General features: G+C 36.2%; 1 protein-coding gene across 12 annotated transcripts in view; it reads right to left on the minus strand.

Annotated features, from left to right (window-relative positions):
• The window catches only part of ADAM22 (ADAM metallopeptidase domain 22), a 225747-nt gene that overhangs the window by 48913 nt on the left and 161796 nt on the right, over positions 1 to 15038 (minus strand). For all 12 annotated transcript variants that reach the window (XR_004899626.1, XM_028525789.2, XM_028525787.2 and 9 more), the window contains 7 exons: positions 14582 to 14666; positions 13452 to 13542; positions 12181 to 12232; positions 6480 to 6579; positions 4503 to 4574; positions 4182 to 4274; positions 637 to 717 (listed from right to left, as the gene is read on the minus strand). Coding sequence is in view for 11 of the 12 variants with exons in the window: in XM_028525789.2 (XP_028381590.1) it covers positions 637 to 717; positions 4182 to 4274; positions 4503 to 4574; positions 6480 to 6579; positions 12181 to 12232; positions 13452 to 13542; positions 14582 to 14666 (574 nt within the window). In the remaining variant the exon portion in view is untranslated. The remainder of the gene's footprint in view (positions 1 to 636; positions 718 to 4181; positions 4275 to 4502; positions 4575 to 6479; positions 6580 to 12180; positions 12233 to 13451; positions 13543 to 14581; positions 14667 to 15038) is intronic.

The raw sequence follows: 15038 nt of genomic DNA on the forward strand, positions 1-15038 counted from the left end.
AATGTAGTTTCTTCCATTGACTACTAGGATGACTTTCCATGGTTTCCGCTTGTGTGGTCATTTTCATGGTCCTGCATTACCCCACAAAGCGAGGACCCCCTGCACACACACTGGCCACATGAAATCTGACAACACTTGCTAAAGTTGGTCAACTTCCCTATGCTCTCTATTTAAAACTAAATAATAGTAAATCCAAGAGCAGTGATTAATGGCTGATGTGGTGCAAGCTGCCTCAGATAAATAAGAGTCAAGATGGAGAAACAGGCTCCTTCTCAGAACCCAGGATCCTGTGGGTCTCTCTGCTTCAGCTGACACCTGTGTCAGCCAGCTGAAGAGATCTTTTTGTTTCCTCCTTCACTAAATAGACAAAAAGAAAATGAATTTTCCTCCCTATTTAAAACAAAAAAAGGCAAGTATGCACTCTTAGGTTTGCTCAACATGAAGACAAAATTATGCTGAACATCCGCTCAAGGAGATGTTTACTGAAAATCAGATTCCTGAAAAAATAAAAAAAGTGAGAGTTTATGTGAAGGAAAGACGAGCATCTTGTCCATTTCCAGGTCACCTGGGAGGTTAAGTGCCCTAAAGATACACCTACTTTGCCCATTGATTCAGAGTAATTATTCTGTCCATTACCTGGCTTGAATTTCCTGAGCATGTCTCACGAATATCACAGTCGTTTACTGCTTCTCGGCACACAGTCCCCAGAGGCTGAAACTAAAATAACCAAACATCAATGTGTAAAAACTGGTGAAGAAAAATTTCTCACAGTATCATCTTTAAAAAAGCAAAATGAATATTCTGGGGATAGGAATATCTTAAACTATCTGAAGATGGTAGTCTGTGAAAACCAGCTACTGAGTGACATGTTAATGTAATAGTTTGGGAGATAGCTTCTTGGGGGTGGAGTAATATGCACAGTCATCACACATAAGCCTTAGGATATTGTGGTAAAATAAGCTAGTGCTCGATGATACAGCTCCACCAGGACAAGTCCGTCCAAGTTCTAGGAATTCCTCCTTCCAAATGGCTAGTGAACTTACAATCCACCCTTCATTCTTGCTGCCACTTTCATCATATTATTCTTTTTTGTCTTTTCTGCCAAGAATTTGAAAGTTACACTTCATGCTAAATTGTAAAAGTTAGATTTTTCTGGCAAAGGTATTTCCTCCCATGCTCTCCTTTCCCGCCTCGTTTTTACAGAGATTTATAGCTTGGTCTTTTATTCTTTTCTCATCTTTCTATGATTTATACCCATGTCTGGGGGCAATTTTTTTGTCTGTTTCCAACCATCTTAAATATTTCTTGTAAGTGTAAGAGTAGTACAAATAAATTTTTAAACTCATTGGATTTATAAATTACTAGAGTATTCATTGTAACAAAACACAGGTACATAACATTTTCATTTTCCCCCTTTCCTCTTCAATCCCATTTTCTTTCCTTCTTCAAAATGTTACAATTTGGGCTGGATCCTGCTCTGCTCACACAAACACACACATTATTTGACACACACGTGTGTGCACACCTTTCACCTTCTCTCCTTTGCTCGCAACCCTCCTGGCAGCTGAGTTTCCTGTTGTTCCTGGCACACAAACGGCACACTGCCAACTCAGGTCAGCATTGCAACAGATATTTTTTAGAAGATCCAAACAAAATGTGTGTGCATTCATTCATCCACCCATTCATTCATTCATCATGTATTTATTAGTCGCTTGAAATGTGCCAGGAACTTCCTGGTCACTGGGGAGTCAATGGAGAACAAGACACGAGAATCCTGCTTGCAGGAAACCATTTTAATGGGGCTAAACAGGCCATAAAAATAAGGGAAGAAGCAGAGTAATTTCACTTCCTATACTCTGGCTCTCTTCCTCCTTGGAATTGGGGCAAACCACAATTTTAGAACATCTGAGGTAGAAATATGAGCAGATTTGAGGTAAAGTTTATAGGACAGTGTCCGTGTCCAAGACCTGCAGGAGATGTCTGAGTGGAAGCACAGTGAAGGAGGACTCGCGGGAAGTGCTGGGACACAGCAGTCAGTAGATCAACCCGAACACCTGCCCTCCTGCAACTTACCCGTTAATGAGAAGAGAAAAATAATAAATAAGTAAACAAGCAACATTTTACAGCAGAGGGTCACAAATTACGGCTAAAGGGCAGAATTATGTTGGACACTTGTTTTTATAAATAAAATTCTACTGGGACACAGCCATGCCCATGAGTTTCTGTACTTTTCAGGCTGCTTTCAAAGGCAGAGTTAAGGAACTAGGCAGAGACCTATGGCCCACAAAGCCTACACTACATACTCTCTGGCCCTTCACAGAAAATGTTTGCCAACTCTGACTTATAGACACATTATTATAAACGTATGTTGAAAAAATACACATACATACAATTTCTCACTTTGTTCCCTTGTTTCCCCTCCTCCACTCACTACTCTGACTCTCCTCCAGGAGCCCAGGGAAGGGGTGGGGGTGGGGGAGGCGCAGAGAGAAAAGTGGCAAAAAAAAGACCTCATGTGACTGGTACAGCTGGAACTTATCTGTGGGATGGTTAATCATGCCAATTATTGTATGTATTTTAATTTCAGTTTGTTGCTTGAAATGGTTATATCACAAAGAGCCAAATTCTATAAATCAAAGGCAAATGGCCTGATTAAATGCATTGTATGACAGGCAGACTTCAAACTCTGAGAATTAAAATAAGTGAGTGGGGATCCCCTGTTGTGGCAGTTGGAAAAGCGGACAGAATAAACAGTTGAGGCAGCCAAAACGAAAGACTGTCTGTTTCACATTTGGTTTAATCTTCCTTTCGTAGAGGCTGCTTTCAGAGATCTCCGCCAGGGCCTCACTTGTTTGAAAGAGCTGCCAGAGACACTGTAGTGAGGGGGAAACAACAGAAATCGCTGCCAGCAGAGCTGGGATGTAACTGCACATTCATTCCTTACTGGCTGAGTGAGCCTAAGTAGGCTATTTCACTTCCTTAAGACCGAGATTGCTCAAGTGAAAAAATCTGGATGATGACGCCTATCAGAAAAGTGTGGCTGTGAGCGCTAAGACAGCAGTCCCCACCAGGAGCGAATTTACCCCCGAGGGGACATCTGGCACTGTCTGGAGACAATTCTATCATGACTGAGAGGGACTGTGCTGGCATCTGGTAATCAGAAATCAGGGGCGCTGCTAAATATTCTACAATAAAGATGACACACCCTCACAGCAAAGAGTTATCGAGTCAAAAATGTCAACAATGCCAGTGTTAAGAAATCCGTAAGATGCTATCCAGTAAAAGTCCTCAGCATTATCTCTGGCACTCAACAGATACTTGGCTCATATTCCACCCTCTTTTAACTCTAATTAGGCTAATCAGCACATAATCAGCAAAAGACGGTTGTGCATATTTTTATTCATTCATTCAACAAATATTTACTAAGAACCTGTACCAATTACTACTGTGTGAGTCCCTGGCTCTGCCTCCATAAAATGTACAGGATGAAAGACAGATATTCAACCTCAGAAATGGTGTAGAATATTATACCAGACTTTATATGAGAAGAAGAAAAATAAGTAGATTTCTTTGGAAAAGGTAAGCCTCAAATAACTTTTAGTCTTGATGGAAAGGCTTAAATATTTGGAGACAGGAATGAAGATGCTGTTGGGAGGATGAAGACAGGTAATGTGTTTAAAGGTGCATTTTAAACTCTCTTGCATCACACATGTAAAGTGTTATCGTGTCTGAAGTATTCCTTTTGTTCCCTCAACAGTTAATGTAAGAGATATACCAAGCTGAGCAGCGAGAAAAGAAAGGTCTATTGAGTATCCACTTGGCTTTACAAGAAAAGAAAAGCATCATTCAAAGGTTAAACACCTGGTTTCATTTAACATGCACAGTCCTCAGGGAGGCAGAATTATAAAGGTTCAGGCCCTAGCTCCCTGACTTAGTTGGTGTAGAACCCTGGGCAAACTATTTAACTACTACAAGCCACAGCATTCTCATCTGTTAAATGGGAATAAAAAGTTACTACACCTCACAAGCTTTTGTGAGGATCCTATAAAGCACCCAGCATTTAGTCACTTAATACATGTAAGATTCTACTATTGTTATTAGATTATATTTACCTAGGCTTAGCAATGTAACCAAATTGGTCCTCTTTTCTGTCAGTTGATAATGAACCAACATTTATTTACCTTGCACTTTTTACAACAAAGACCATCACTGCACTGAGAGTCTTGAGTCAAGGTGCATTTCTTACAACACTCTGCTCCTTCAAGGACACATTCCTAAGGAATAGAAACATTTGCATTACATCAGAAAATGGTGTAATTTTTCTGAAAGTACCAGAATATCTTCTACCATAAATGTAACACCTCACAGTGATAACCTTTCTTTCACAAATCTTATACAATGGCCAGGTATAACTCCTGCTCTGTATGTCTGTCCCAGTGTGTGGACCTGGAATGGCCTGAACGACCCTGAAAAGAAAATCATCAAAACACCCAAAGACTTACTGTCGGGGTCCCACAGTCACACTCCTCTCCAGTTTCAATGAAGCCATTACCACACTCAGGAGGATCCAGAAGCTATGGGATGAAAACCAAAAAGCGAATTAAAATATAGACAGATCAATATCAAAGGCCTTACAAGAGTCCCTAAGTGCCACACCTATGCTTCTGGCACGTCTGTCAGTTATCCAAAAATATATTTTTATTTCCCTAAACAGAAAGCATGACTTTCTATAACTTTAGAACAGGGAACTTTAGAACAGAAATGTCTAATATTGTTTCCATGTCAGATTTAATCATATTTATATATCTAACATAAATGCCATCAAAATAAAAGATGATCTACCCATTGACTAAAGCCAAGCCAGACTGAAATTGAATTTCCTTCAAACAGAAAGCAAGAGATTTAGAGTCAGAATGTCTGGATTCAAATCTTGGCTCAGCTACTTATCTTGGGCAAACGGCTTGCCATCTCAGAGCCCTCGAGTCTTAGCATTTAAAACAGGAATAATGCCAGCTGTCCCTCTACACCACAAATGGTTGTGAGAATCAAGTTCCATTAGATCCATTACCTATGAAAAGCCCTTTATTAATTACATTTCCTTGTACAACAGAAAGTCACTGCACCAACAAGGAAAATGTCACAAAAAATACCACCACTGATATATTTAATACAAAACGTAGACATAGTTCTGCATAGAACAGCAATAAGTCGTTTGCCCTGTACTAGAGTATATTTTAAGACTGTTTAATTTTTAACTCTCCATCAATATTATCTTTTCAGTATAGTTTACTTTATGATTATAGGTAAAATTAGGAAATATAATTGCTATATTCTAAACACACAATATTCATTCAAAAAATCAAAGTCTACATATTACAGAATGGAAGTGAATACACACCTATGCACACATGCTGCTTTCTTAAAACCAACTAAAAAGCAAGAATCATAAAAAAGAATCCCCACCTAATTTCAAATACTCTCTCCCCTACAACAAAAGAATCAATTCATCTCCAGATTTCATTTTCAGTTGAAAGGGATCATAACTAATGAGACAGCTTTGAAAGACAAACCTAAAACTTATCCAGATGGAAAAATACTCTTACTCTCTTATCTCTGGGTTCAGAATAATAAATTATTTTCGTAAAAAAAGACTTGATTTTTTTCCTTTATTACAGCAGGAATTTAGTTCAATGATCACTTCTAAAACTTTTGGAGTTAAAGTCATTTCAGTGCCATGTGACACATTTCCTAGATTTTCCTCAAGTGAATGGAGAATGAAAGCTGGTAAGTGATTACAAAGGCAACACCACACACCGCTTGGTACACAGAAGCACATCACAGTTGACCTAATTAGCAAGGACAAAGGTTCTTCTTTAACATGCAGTTTTCCCAATGCAGGAGGAAGACCTGCTTTCTACTCAGTTGGTAATCAAAATATGTTCCACAAGTTGCAAAAGCCTCTGACAAAGTTTAAGCACGTAAAGATTTTTTTCCTTCTCTTCTCTAAGCAAACTTGGTTTGCATGTTGAGAAGCACTTGCAATTTTAATCACACGGCTTATCCTGAAAGGCAGTGTAGGGAGTAATGAGGACAGATACGGGGCCCTTTTTACCAGTATGAGTTATGATTAGGCATCCAAAGGGCGAGGGGGGAACTTAATAAGAAAACAAAAATAGAAAAATAAAATAAAAGCATTTTTGTAAGTTAACCCCAAATCATCATTTGGCCATATAAAAAGAAAATAAAACTTTTTCAGAAAGCAAACATTTATTTCTACCTGTTTTCTATTCCCACCAGAAAAGCCCCAAATGATGCTCCAAGAATAACGTAACTTAGAAAATACAAATACTTTGTAAACATAGAAAATGTGCATATAGGCAAGTGAAAAGCTCTTTTTCATGAGACCCAATGCCTGAAAAATTTCTGTTTATTATACTTTAGAAAGAGTAATAACTGGTAACTCTAATCACACTTATTACCTTAGAAGGTTTGTTGAAAAGACAGGCACCGCCGCCACTATTCAAGAAATCGTGGTATTCTTCAATGTTACACTGGGTGAACTTCTTAGGAAGATAATAGCTACGAGACAGAGGAAAGTTAATAGCTGGATACAGGTTTTGTGTACCTTTTTTGTATATTACTCTTAAAATTAAACATTTTAAAATTATACATTTTCTCAAAAATGCAAAATAAAGTCCATTAACCTACTTATGCATTCAATCCCTAAGAATTTTATTCAATCAGTGTATTTCGAAATTCTTCATTTGATAACCAATGGTGATGATGGATGGCTTGTTCATTTTTGTAGGCATACTCAAAGAAAACACACATGCACACACAACCCTGGCATTTCAATCAAAGAATACAATAATCTGTTTAGCCCTGGCTGGTGTAGCTCAATGGATTGAGTACAGGCCTGTGAACCAAAGGGTCACTGGTTTGACTCCCAGTTGGGGCACATGCTTGGGTTGTGGGCCAGGTCTCCAGTAGGGGGCATGCTAGAGGCAACCACACAACAATGTTTCTCTCCCTCTCTTTCTACCTCCCTTCTCCTTCTCTAAAAATAAATAAATAAATATTTTTTAAAAAATAAAAGAATAATTTATTTAATAATAACTCTTTTCTAAATATTATAGTTGGGCTAGAACCCACACTGCAAAGCATTCTAGAAAACAACAGGCCAGTAGTCTATAAGTATGTCAAGGTCATGAAAGTCAGAGAAAGACCAAAACTGTTCCAGACTGAAGGAGGCTGAAAAGACATGAAAACGTGCAGTCTGATTCTAAGATGACAGTTTTGAAAAACAGAGCCAGTGGTGGATGAGGGCTAAGAATAAGGTAATTCTATTGGTTGTATCATGTTTCTGTAGGAGGATGTCCTTGATTATAGAAATGTACATTAAGGTGTTTGGCAGTGATGTGGCATCAAGTTAGTAGCTTACAATTCAAGGACAAAAAGGTTCTTTGTTATTATTCTGGCAACTTTTCAAGTTTCAGATTGTTTTACAATACAAAAAAATGTATACCAAATAAAGGGTCAACAGAGAAAGAAACAACTAGAGAGCAATTTGGCAATATGCATTCAGAATCTTCAAAATGAGAAATATCCTTAAATCTAGTAATTCTACCTTTAGAAAGCTCTCTTAAGGAAATAACTAGCTATGTATACAAATATGTCTGGACAGATATTTATGGTGGCACAGTTTATAATAGCAGATAACATGAAAATAAACTAATGTGCAACAGTAAGAAAACTGTTACTTGTGATATACGAATAAAATAGAATACCATGTAGTTATTAATAATCATGGTATCCAAGAATAAAGGCTCAGAAAAATGACTATATTGTGTTAAGTAAAAAAATGAATAAATAGTTATATATCCAACTAGGCTCAGATTTTATAAAAGAACAATAAAAATAGTAAGAGAAAAACTACTGGATTTAAACATTATTTTAACACTGTTTATTGTAACATTGACCATAGTTAACCTTGGATGGTAAGGGAAAAAAGTGATAAAAATTTTACTTTCTATATTTTTCAAAAATTGTTTTACACTGAACTTTTACAATAGTGACAATACAATTAAGATAATAAGTTTTTATAAAGTCTCTCCTACTACACTGCAAGGACTATGTTCACTTATATCCTTCCTTCTTGCCAGCATCATGGTTAACACTTTATGAGTAAATTAATGGAATTTACAATGATGATGTACTCTAAACTCATTTTTCAAGTGTTTCATGTGAAAGTCTCCAAAATAAAGTTGTCTTGTATTTAAATTTCTTGAACTAATTTAATTCCTTCACTTCACTTTTCTAACATGCCATATATTCTATTCTTTATTTAAAATTTTTCACACATATATTACTTCCTTTTTCTTTTTTTAACTGTATTAAAGTTGTTGAGGTAACACTGGTTAATAAAACTATACAGGTTGCAAGTATACAATTCTATAATACATCACTTATATATTGCACTGTGTGTTCACCACCCAAAGTCAAACCTCCTTCCATCACCATATATTTGTCCCCTTTTTACCTTTCCCTCTTCTCCCCACCCTCCTTTCCTGCTGGTATTCACTGTACTGTTGTCTGTGTCTAGGAGTTTTTGTTTTCTTGTTTGTTCAAAATGTGTTGGGAAGGCTGCGTGGTCCAAGGTGCCAGAGTCAAGCTCCACTTCCCTTTTGTCAATGCCACACCCTAGCCATTTTTTTTTCATCACCAAATCCACTAATCCAGGCTACACATCTCTGCTAGAATTATAAAACTTAAACAGGGCTTTCTTCAAGTTTCCTCTTTATTCTACTGGTCAAAACCTGAGATGGCTCCTACTGTCAAAGAAGAAAGTCACTAACTCTTAGTGCAGGACCCTCAGAAGTCAAAGCCTAGCTCCACCCCTGCCCTGCCAAGGGCCCTCACCTCAGCCAGGCCCAGCCTCCCGTCCATTCCACAGCTGGGGGCTCAGTCTGCTCTCCAATAGTGACAGCAACTCTTCCCTCTCAGAGAAGATCTTTTTATGTATGAACAGTTGAAATGTATAGTTCCTCTGCCTTCACTGTGCCACATCTGACTTCCTATAGTTACGGTCTGTGCTGTTAACCTTATCACATAATTCCTCTGACACACCACAGCCCTTCAAATACCAAAATTAGATATCATGTCTCTCCCTAGGCTCTGCCCCACACCTTCTCATGTGCAGAGTAACATATCTATTATATTCAATTCATTTTTAAAGTTTTAATTGTTACACATTTAAATAGGAAGGTATTCAATTCAAAAACAGTTTCCAACATTTAGCATTATAGAGGAACTTCAAAAAGTAGAATGGGAGAGAATGTACTCATAGGAAATACATGTCTAGAATTAGTGCTGTTAGCCAATGTTTGGCACAAATCAAATTATGTATTTGATCATGCCAGACAATGTTTTATGCAATGAGCTTGTGCATCTATTTGATGCAAAAAGAGTTCAAGGCAAAGAGTGAAACACATTTGAGTGTTGCCATTTGATGTTGCTGCACACTATGCTTAGTGCTAGGCACGTTATCTATAAAATTTTGTGTTGGATAGTTAATTAGCATGCTGGCTGTTGTGGCTCAGAGGATTAAGTGCCAGCCTGAAAACCAAAAGGTCACAGGTTCAATTCCAGTCAGGGCATTTGCATGCGGTGCAGGCCAGGTCCCCAGTTGGGGGTGTATGAGAGGAAACCAATTGATGTATCTCTCATATATCGATGGTTCTCTCCTTCTCTTTCTCTTCCCCTCTCTCTAAAATATAAATTAATAAATAAAAAAAACAAGAAATAGTTAATCAGAATAATCAAGTACAATATACTGAAGAACTTTTAAAAGATCCTCTAGCATAAAATTTAATTGTTGAAAAATTGCAACTATAGAAGAGTACCTTTATAATTTCCTCTTATTACTAAATAAGGCCAAAAAATGTTTTCAATTACAGTTTACATTCAATATTATTTTATATTGGTTTCACGCGTGCAGCATAGTGATTAGAAAATCGTATTACTGTACAATGTGTTCCCTCTGATATTTCAAGTACATACCTGGCACCATACGTAGTTATTAGAATATTATTGACTATATTCCCTCAGCTGTACTTTACATCCCCATGACTGTTCTGTAACTACAGAACTGGTAGTTCTGTAACTACCAGTTTCTCAGTCCCTTCACCTTTTGCACTCAGTCCCCCAACTTACCTCCCCTCTGGCAACCATCAGCCTGCTCTCTGCATCTACAAGTCCGTTTGTGTTTTGTTTCATTGTTTATTTTGGTTTTTAGATTGCACGTATAAGTGAAATCATATGGTACTTTTCTTTATCTCTCTGATCCAGACATTTTTAATAAATATTTTAAATATATGTTTGTATGTACATTCCTTCCATTTATTTTCTTTGTCATATATATCTTGGGAATTCAAATTTCAAATATAATCAATAAATATTTCTTGAAAATGAAGTCTACATAAGATATTATGGTAAGAGATCTGATAAAAATATAATTAATGTAAGATGTAATCCTCAACAATTTATAACTAGTTGGTGAAGGGAAGCATAACACAAGCAGCACTAAATTATAATACAGGAGTTAAAAACTATAATAAGTCTCAAATGGCTAGAATGTGGTTAGATAAAGAAAAATGAGAACTCTAGATGAAAAGAATACATTAAAGAACTTGAAAGAGTCTGGAAATTTATGTACAATTATGGTGAGCAAATTTTTAAGAAGCTGAAAATCCATGTAGGATTATGGTTAGCAAATCAAAAAAAGCTGGAAACCCATGAATAATTATGGTTAGCAAACAGTCTTGAATAACAGTGGAAAATGAGACTGCAAATGAGGTTGAACAAAGATTATGGACGGCTAAACACTGGAGAAAGGAATTTGAACCTTATCTTTTAGACAACAGAGACTCAACAAAAGTTCTGAGCAAGAAAATGATAGGATTCATGTGTCTGACACAGGAATCTAGGTGCGTTAAGAGGATAATGGAGAAATCGTGCCATACACACAGTCAGAGAACTAGAGCTACACATTATCAGCATGGATGAATCTCACAAACACATAGTTCATCAGAATGAGCAAGTCACAGAAGAGGACATATAGTGTGATGTCTTTCATATAAACTGAAATGCAAAGCAATGCTGTGTATTACTTCAACAAAAAATGCATATATATATATATGCATTGTATATATTTACTGTATATATATATACACACACAGTAAAAGTATAAAAAAGAATCTGTGAATGATGTGAACCAAATTCAAGATGGCAGTGACCTTGGCTGGGTCTGGGGCCAATGAGAGAGACCACATAAGAGGTATTTAACTATGTAGCTAGCATTTAATTTTTTTTTAATCTGGGTAATAGTTTACGTGTTCGCTCTTTCATTCTTTATACCTTTTCAATTATGGTGGAAGGGGAGTTCAGGAAGGGAGAGAGGGAGCCTGTAAGCTGGATGAATATCTGGAATGTTATTGAAATAAGAGCACAAGATGATACAAGTTTAAAGTAAGGTGGTAGTGATAACATTGGCAGAAAAGGAATGGTTGTAAAACTTATTTAGAAAGAATAAAAGGCTAGTGACTGATAGTGTGTGAAGGGTAGGACAGTATAAAAATAAAAACCTTTCTCAGGAGGGCAACTGAACACAACTCTTCCCACTCCTTGCTCAGTGAGGCACCACTGGTAGCTTGAAATCACCATGGCAGTATTTGCACCATAGGCTTCTACATAGGGTGGAAGGCTGCTGGAAACCTGAGATGCTACAGCCCTGAGCTCTTTTCTTGTCTTTGTTTTTGAGAGTCAGCTTACCAGCACAGCACTGTTTATAACCCATTTAATTAGAATTGAAGAAGATAAAAGAAATGGGAATTGGTATGTAAGCCATCAAGAACAAAGTTGTTCCTCATTTTCAGCCCACGCTCAAGGTTAAAAATGTCTTTGATCTTCTAGTTTAACTGGCATCAATTGGCCTCATAAATAAGAAGCTACTTTGTAAAAATATTTTACATACAAAGCCAGTGAGAAAATCTACTTCTGATTTTCTCTTAAATGCCTGTGGTGAGGAGATTCCGTGCACTGGTTATTGCACGTCATATTCCTAAGAAGACAGTAGCGCAGCAGGGAGGAAAAGTGAGTCATTTTCAAACACAAGTGGCTCACCCAGTGTCTCCCATTATGCATCCAGACCATGTGTCCTCACATCTACACTCGCCTAGGAGAAAATGAATACAAATGCCTTATTACAAAGTAAAAACAGGTGCGTTAAAGCAGTTCCAATTTTCAAAAGTATATCGTCACTTTACTCTTCACATAACTTTATAATAGGAATACCTGCTTTCTAATTTCCCTTCTATTTGAGGTTTCTATGCAATGCATGACAACAAAAATCTACCGACCTTCTCAAGATTACGTAATTGTTACTAATATTAAATCTTTTGATAAATATTTTAACAAGTGAACATATTTTTAAAGAATTCATTTAAAATAAAATACAGTGAAATAGCAATGATATAATGACACACCAGTACAGAGTCCTGGTTTCATAGGCCTTTATGAGAATCCTTAGAACTCCCCATTCATTTTTTAAAGCCTCTGCACTAAGGCTGTTGGTACAAGGCAGTATGGTGTACTGGTTAAGCAGAAGGTCTTCAGAATCAGAAATACCCAGGTTCAAAACTTGGGCTTGCCCTTTAACATAAACTTGTGTAAAGTTCAGACATTAACCTTTTAAGATCTAGTCACCTTACCTGTAGAATGAAGCTAATAATGCACATCTTGCAGGACTATCTAAGGATTAAATGAGACTCTAGATGCAGATAATACTAGCACTCAATTATTTGAGTTATTAATATACAGAACATGTTTATAATTTTTGTTATTAAAGTCATAAAATAAATATGCTTATAATCGACTTATGCATAATACATGGTATTTGACTATTCCTGGTGAAGTAACTTGGGAAAATGCACTCCTCATAGATGCTAAAGCTAGCATATTTTACTGGGTCCACATTTTACTAAGCCCTTTATTACGTCTGCTCCTACCTGGCAAATTCTCTGCAGTCATACTAAGAGATATTTCAAATAAACATTAATAAAACAGTATGCTTACCTATATGCGTAGGATTCTTTATTAAACCATTTAAAATTACCTACCTGAGCTTATTTTGTCCTTTTTTAGGTTAAATTCAACTATGAATTTATCATCACACAGCTTTAAGTGTTTATTACACATGCAGAAATTTTCATTTGTAATATAAATATATATTACCTTGTATTACTTTAAAAAATATTTGTGCGCTGGCTGTTTACCTTATATTATCATTCAAACTCTTTTTATCAAACCACTGAATTAAATAATCTCATTTTTCAAAATATTTGACAGACAGTCTATTGGAAACACAACCAAACCACATGCGTGCTTAAACTTACCACTTGCTAACTTTCTTTTGTCTGAGATAATACCAATATTATGGGCTAATGACTGGGCAAGAGTAACTGCCATTAAATCAGTTTTTCCAAACTAAAAAACAAAAACAAAAATAAAATACATGTAAATGCAAATTATTTTTTATTTAAGATGGGCCAGAAAATGACAACATAATTGAAAGTAAGTAATTTCTAAGCATTTTATTTAGCAGAAGTTAAACACATAATAGCTAGTACTCAACTACTGAGCATTTGGGGAGAAGTAGTAAGAAATAAATCCATGTTGATTAATTCTTACAGAGAAAACTAGAAACCAGGGAATCATCAACTTTTTGTTTTGGAAACTTAAATCTAATTCTGAGTCCAAAGTTCACCAGTGACATTTCTGGAAAACATAATACTTTCATACAATTGAACCAGTCTGTTACATAATAATAAAATAATAATAATAAATGTGTAAATTATTTGGAACTTGTTCATCTTTGCATGTCCACTTAAAAGCCTGAAATTTCCCCAAACTAAGAACATGTGGCTTCAGAAAATGCACGCTGTGTAACAGGATGTGGTGATAATCCTTGGCCCAAAGAAATTTGAGAAGACCTAGGGACATTTTTTAAAAAGTATATAGCCACCCAGAGACTCAAGTATTTCTCTTTTAGATCACTTCCATCAGGTTGAGTGCCTTAGCGATAGAAGAAACCCTTTGAAAACACTGGTCTATTTTTTTTTCTCCAAAAATTTGCCAAGTATCAAAGAAGGAAGAAAATTTCCAACTGGGTTGTTTGGTAGTAAGCCAAATAGCTCAGGGAACTACCCAATTCTCTGGAAAAATCAATTAAAGTAATAAATAGGGCCTTACTGCCCATGGAGGTAAAAGTAAATATTTTCTCTATATAATCTGTAAATAGCTAAATCTGGAAATCATTCTAAGTAGAACATGGACAGAATTATCAGATATGATCTTCTATTATTTACCTATCCTGTCCTCTGGTCATTTATAGTAACCACATTGGTTGTTAATAAAACCACCTAACATCTGGAGAATGTGGAATACTGAGAAATTGTCTCTTAAATATTAGGAAAACATTTTCAGCCATCATACCACTTTGTACTGTATAGATGTTCACACCTACTTCATTCACGCCTCCTCCTTTCAGCAACGAGCAAATCCCACCAATATAAGCTGCCCCGCTCCGGCTACTCTCAAATTGACTTCCCCTTTCAGAAAAGGAAATGAAAAATACTTACTGCTCACAGTTCAAATATCATAATACCTCTCATTATTAATTTACCACACTTATTTTCTCAATGCACATAACATTTGTATATTATATATTCCCGAAGGAAGGAAGGAATGTGAAAATTGTGTACACACATAACCAAAGAAAAAGGTTTATAAGGGATGTTTCCCATATAATCACCAAATATCTTCAATAGATCTATATCTATTAAAAACCAATTACTACTGTGATGTACTCTGAAAAAGATACAAAATCACTACTGTGGTATTTCTGTTAAAAATGCATAACTTGAGTTTCATAATGAGAAAATAAAAGTCCCATAATGAGGGATGTTCTATTCAATAACTGG

This window comes from Phyllostomus discolor, chromosome 10, assembly GCF_004126475.2.
Source record: "Phyllostomus discolor isolate MPI-MPIP mPhyDis1 chromosome 10, mPhyDis1.pri.v3, whole genome shotgun sequence".
Taxonomy (NCBI): domain Eukaryota; kingdom Metazoa; phylum Chordata; class Mammalia; order Chiroptera; family Phyllostomidae; genus Phyllostomus; species Phyllostomus discolor.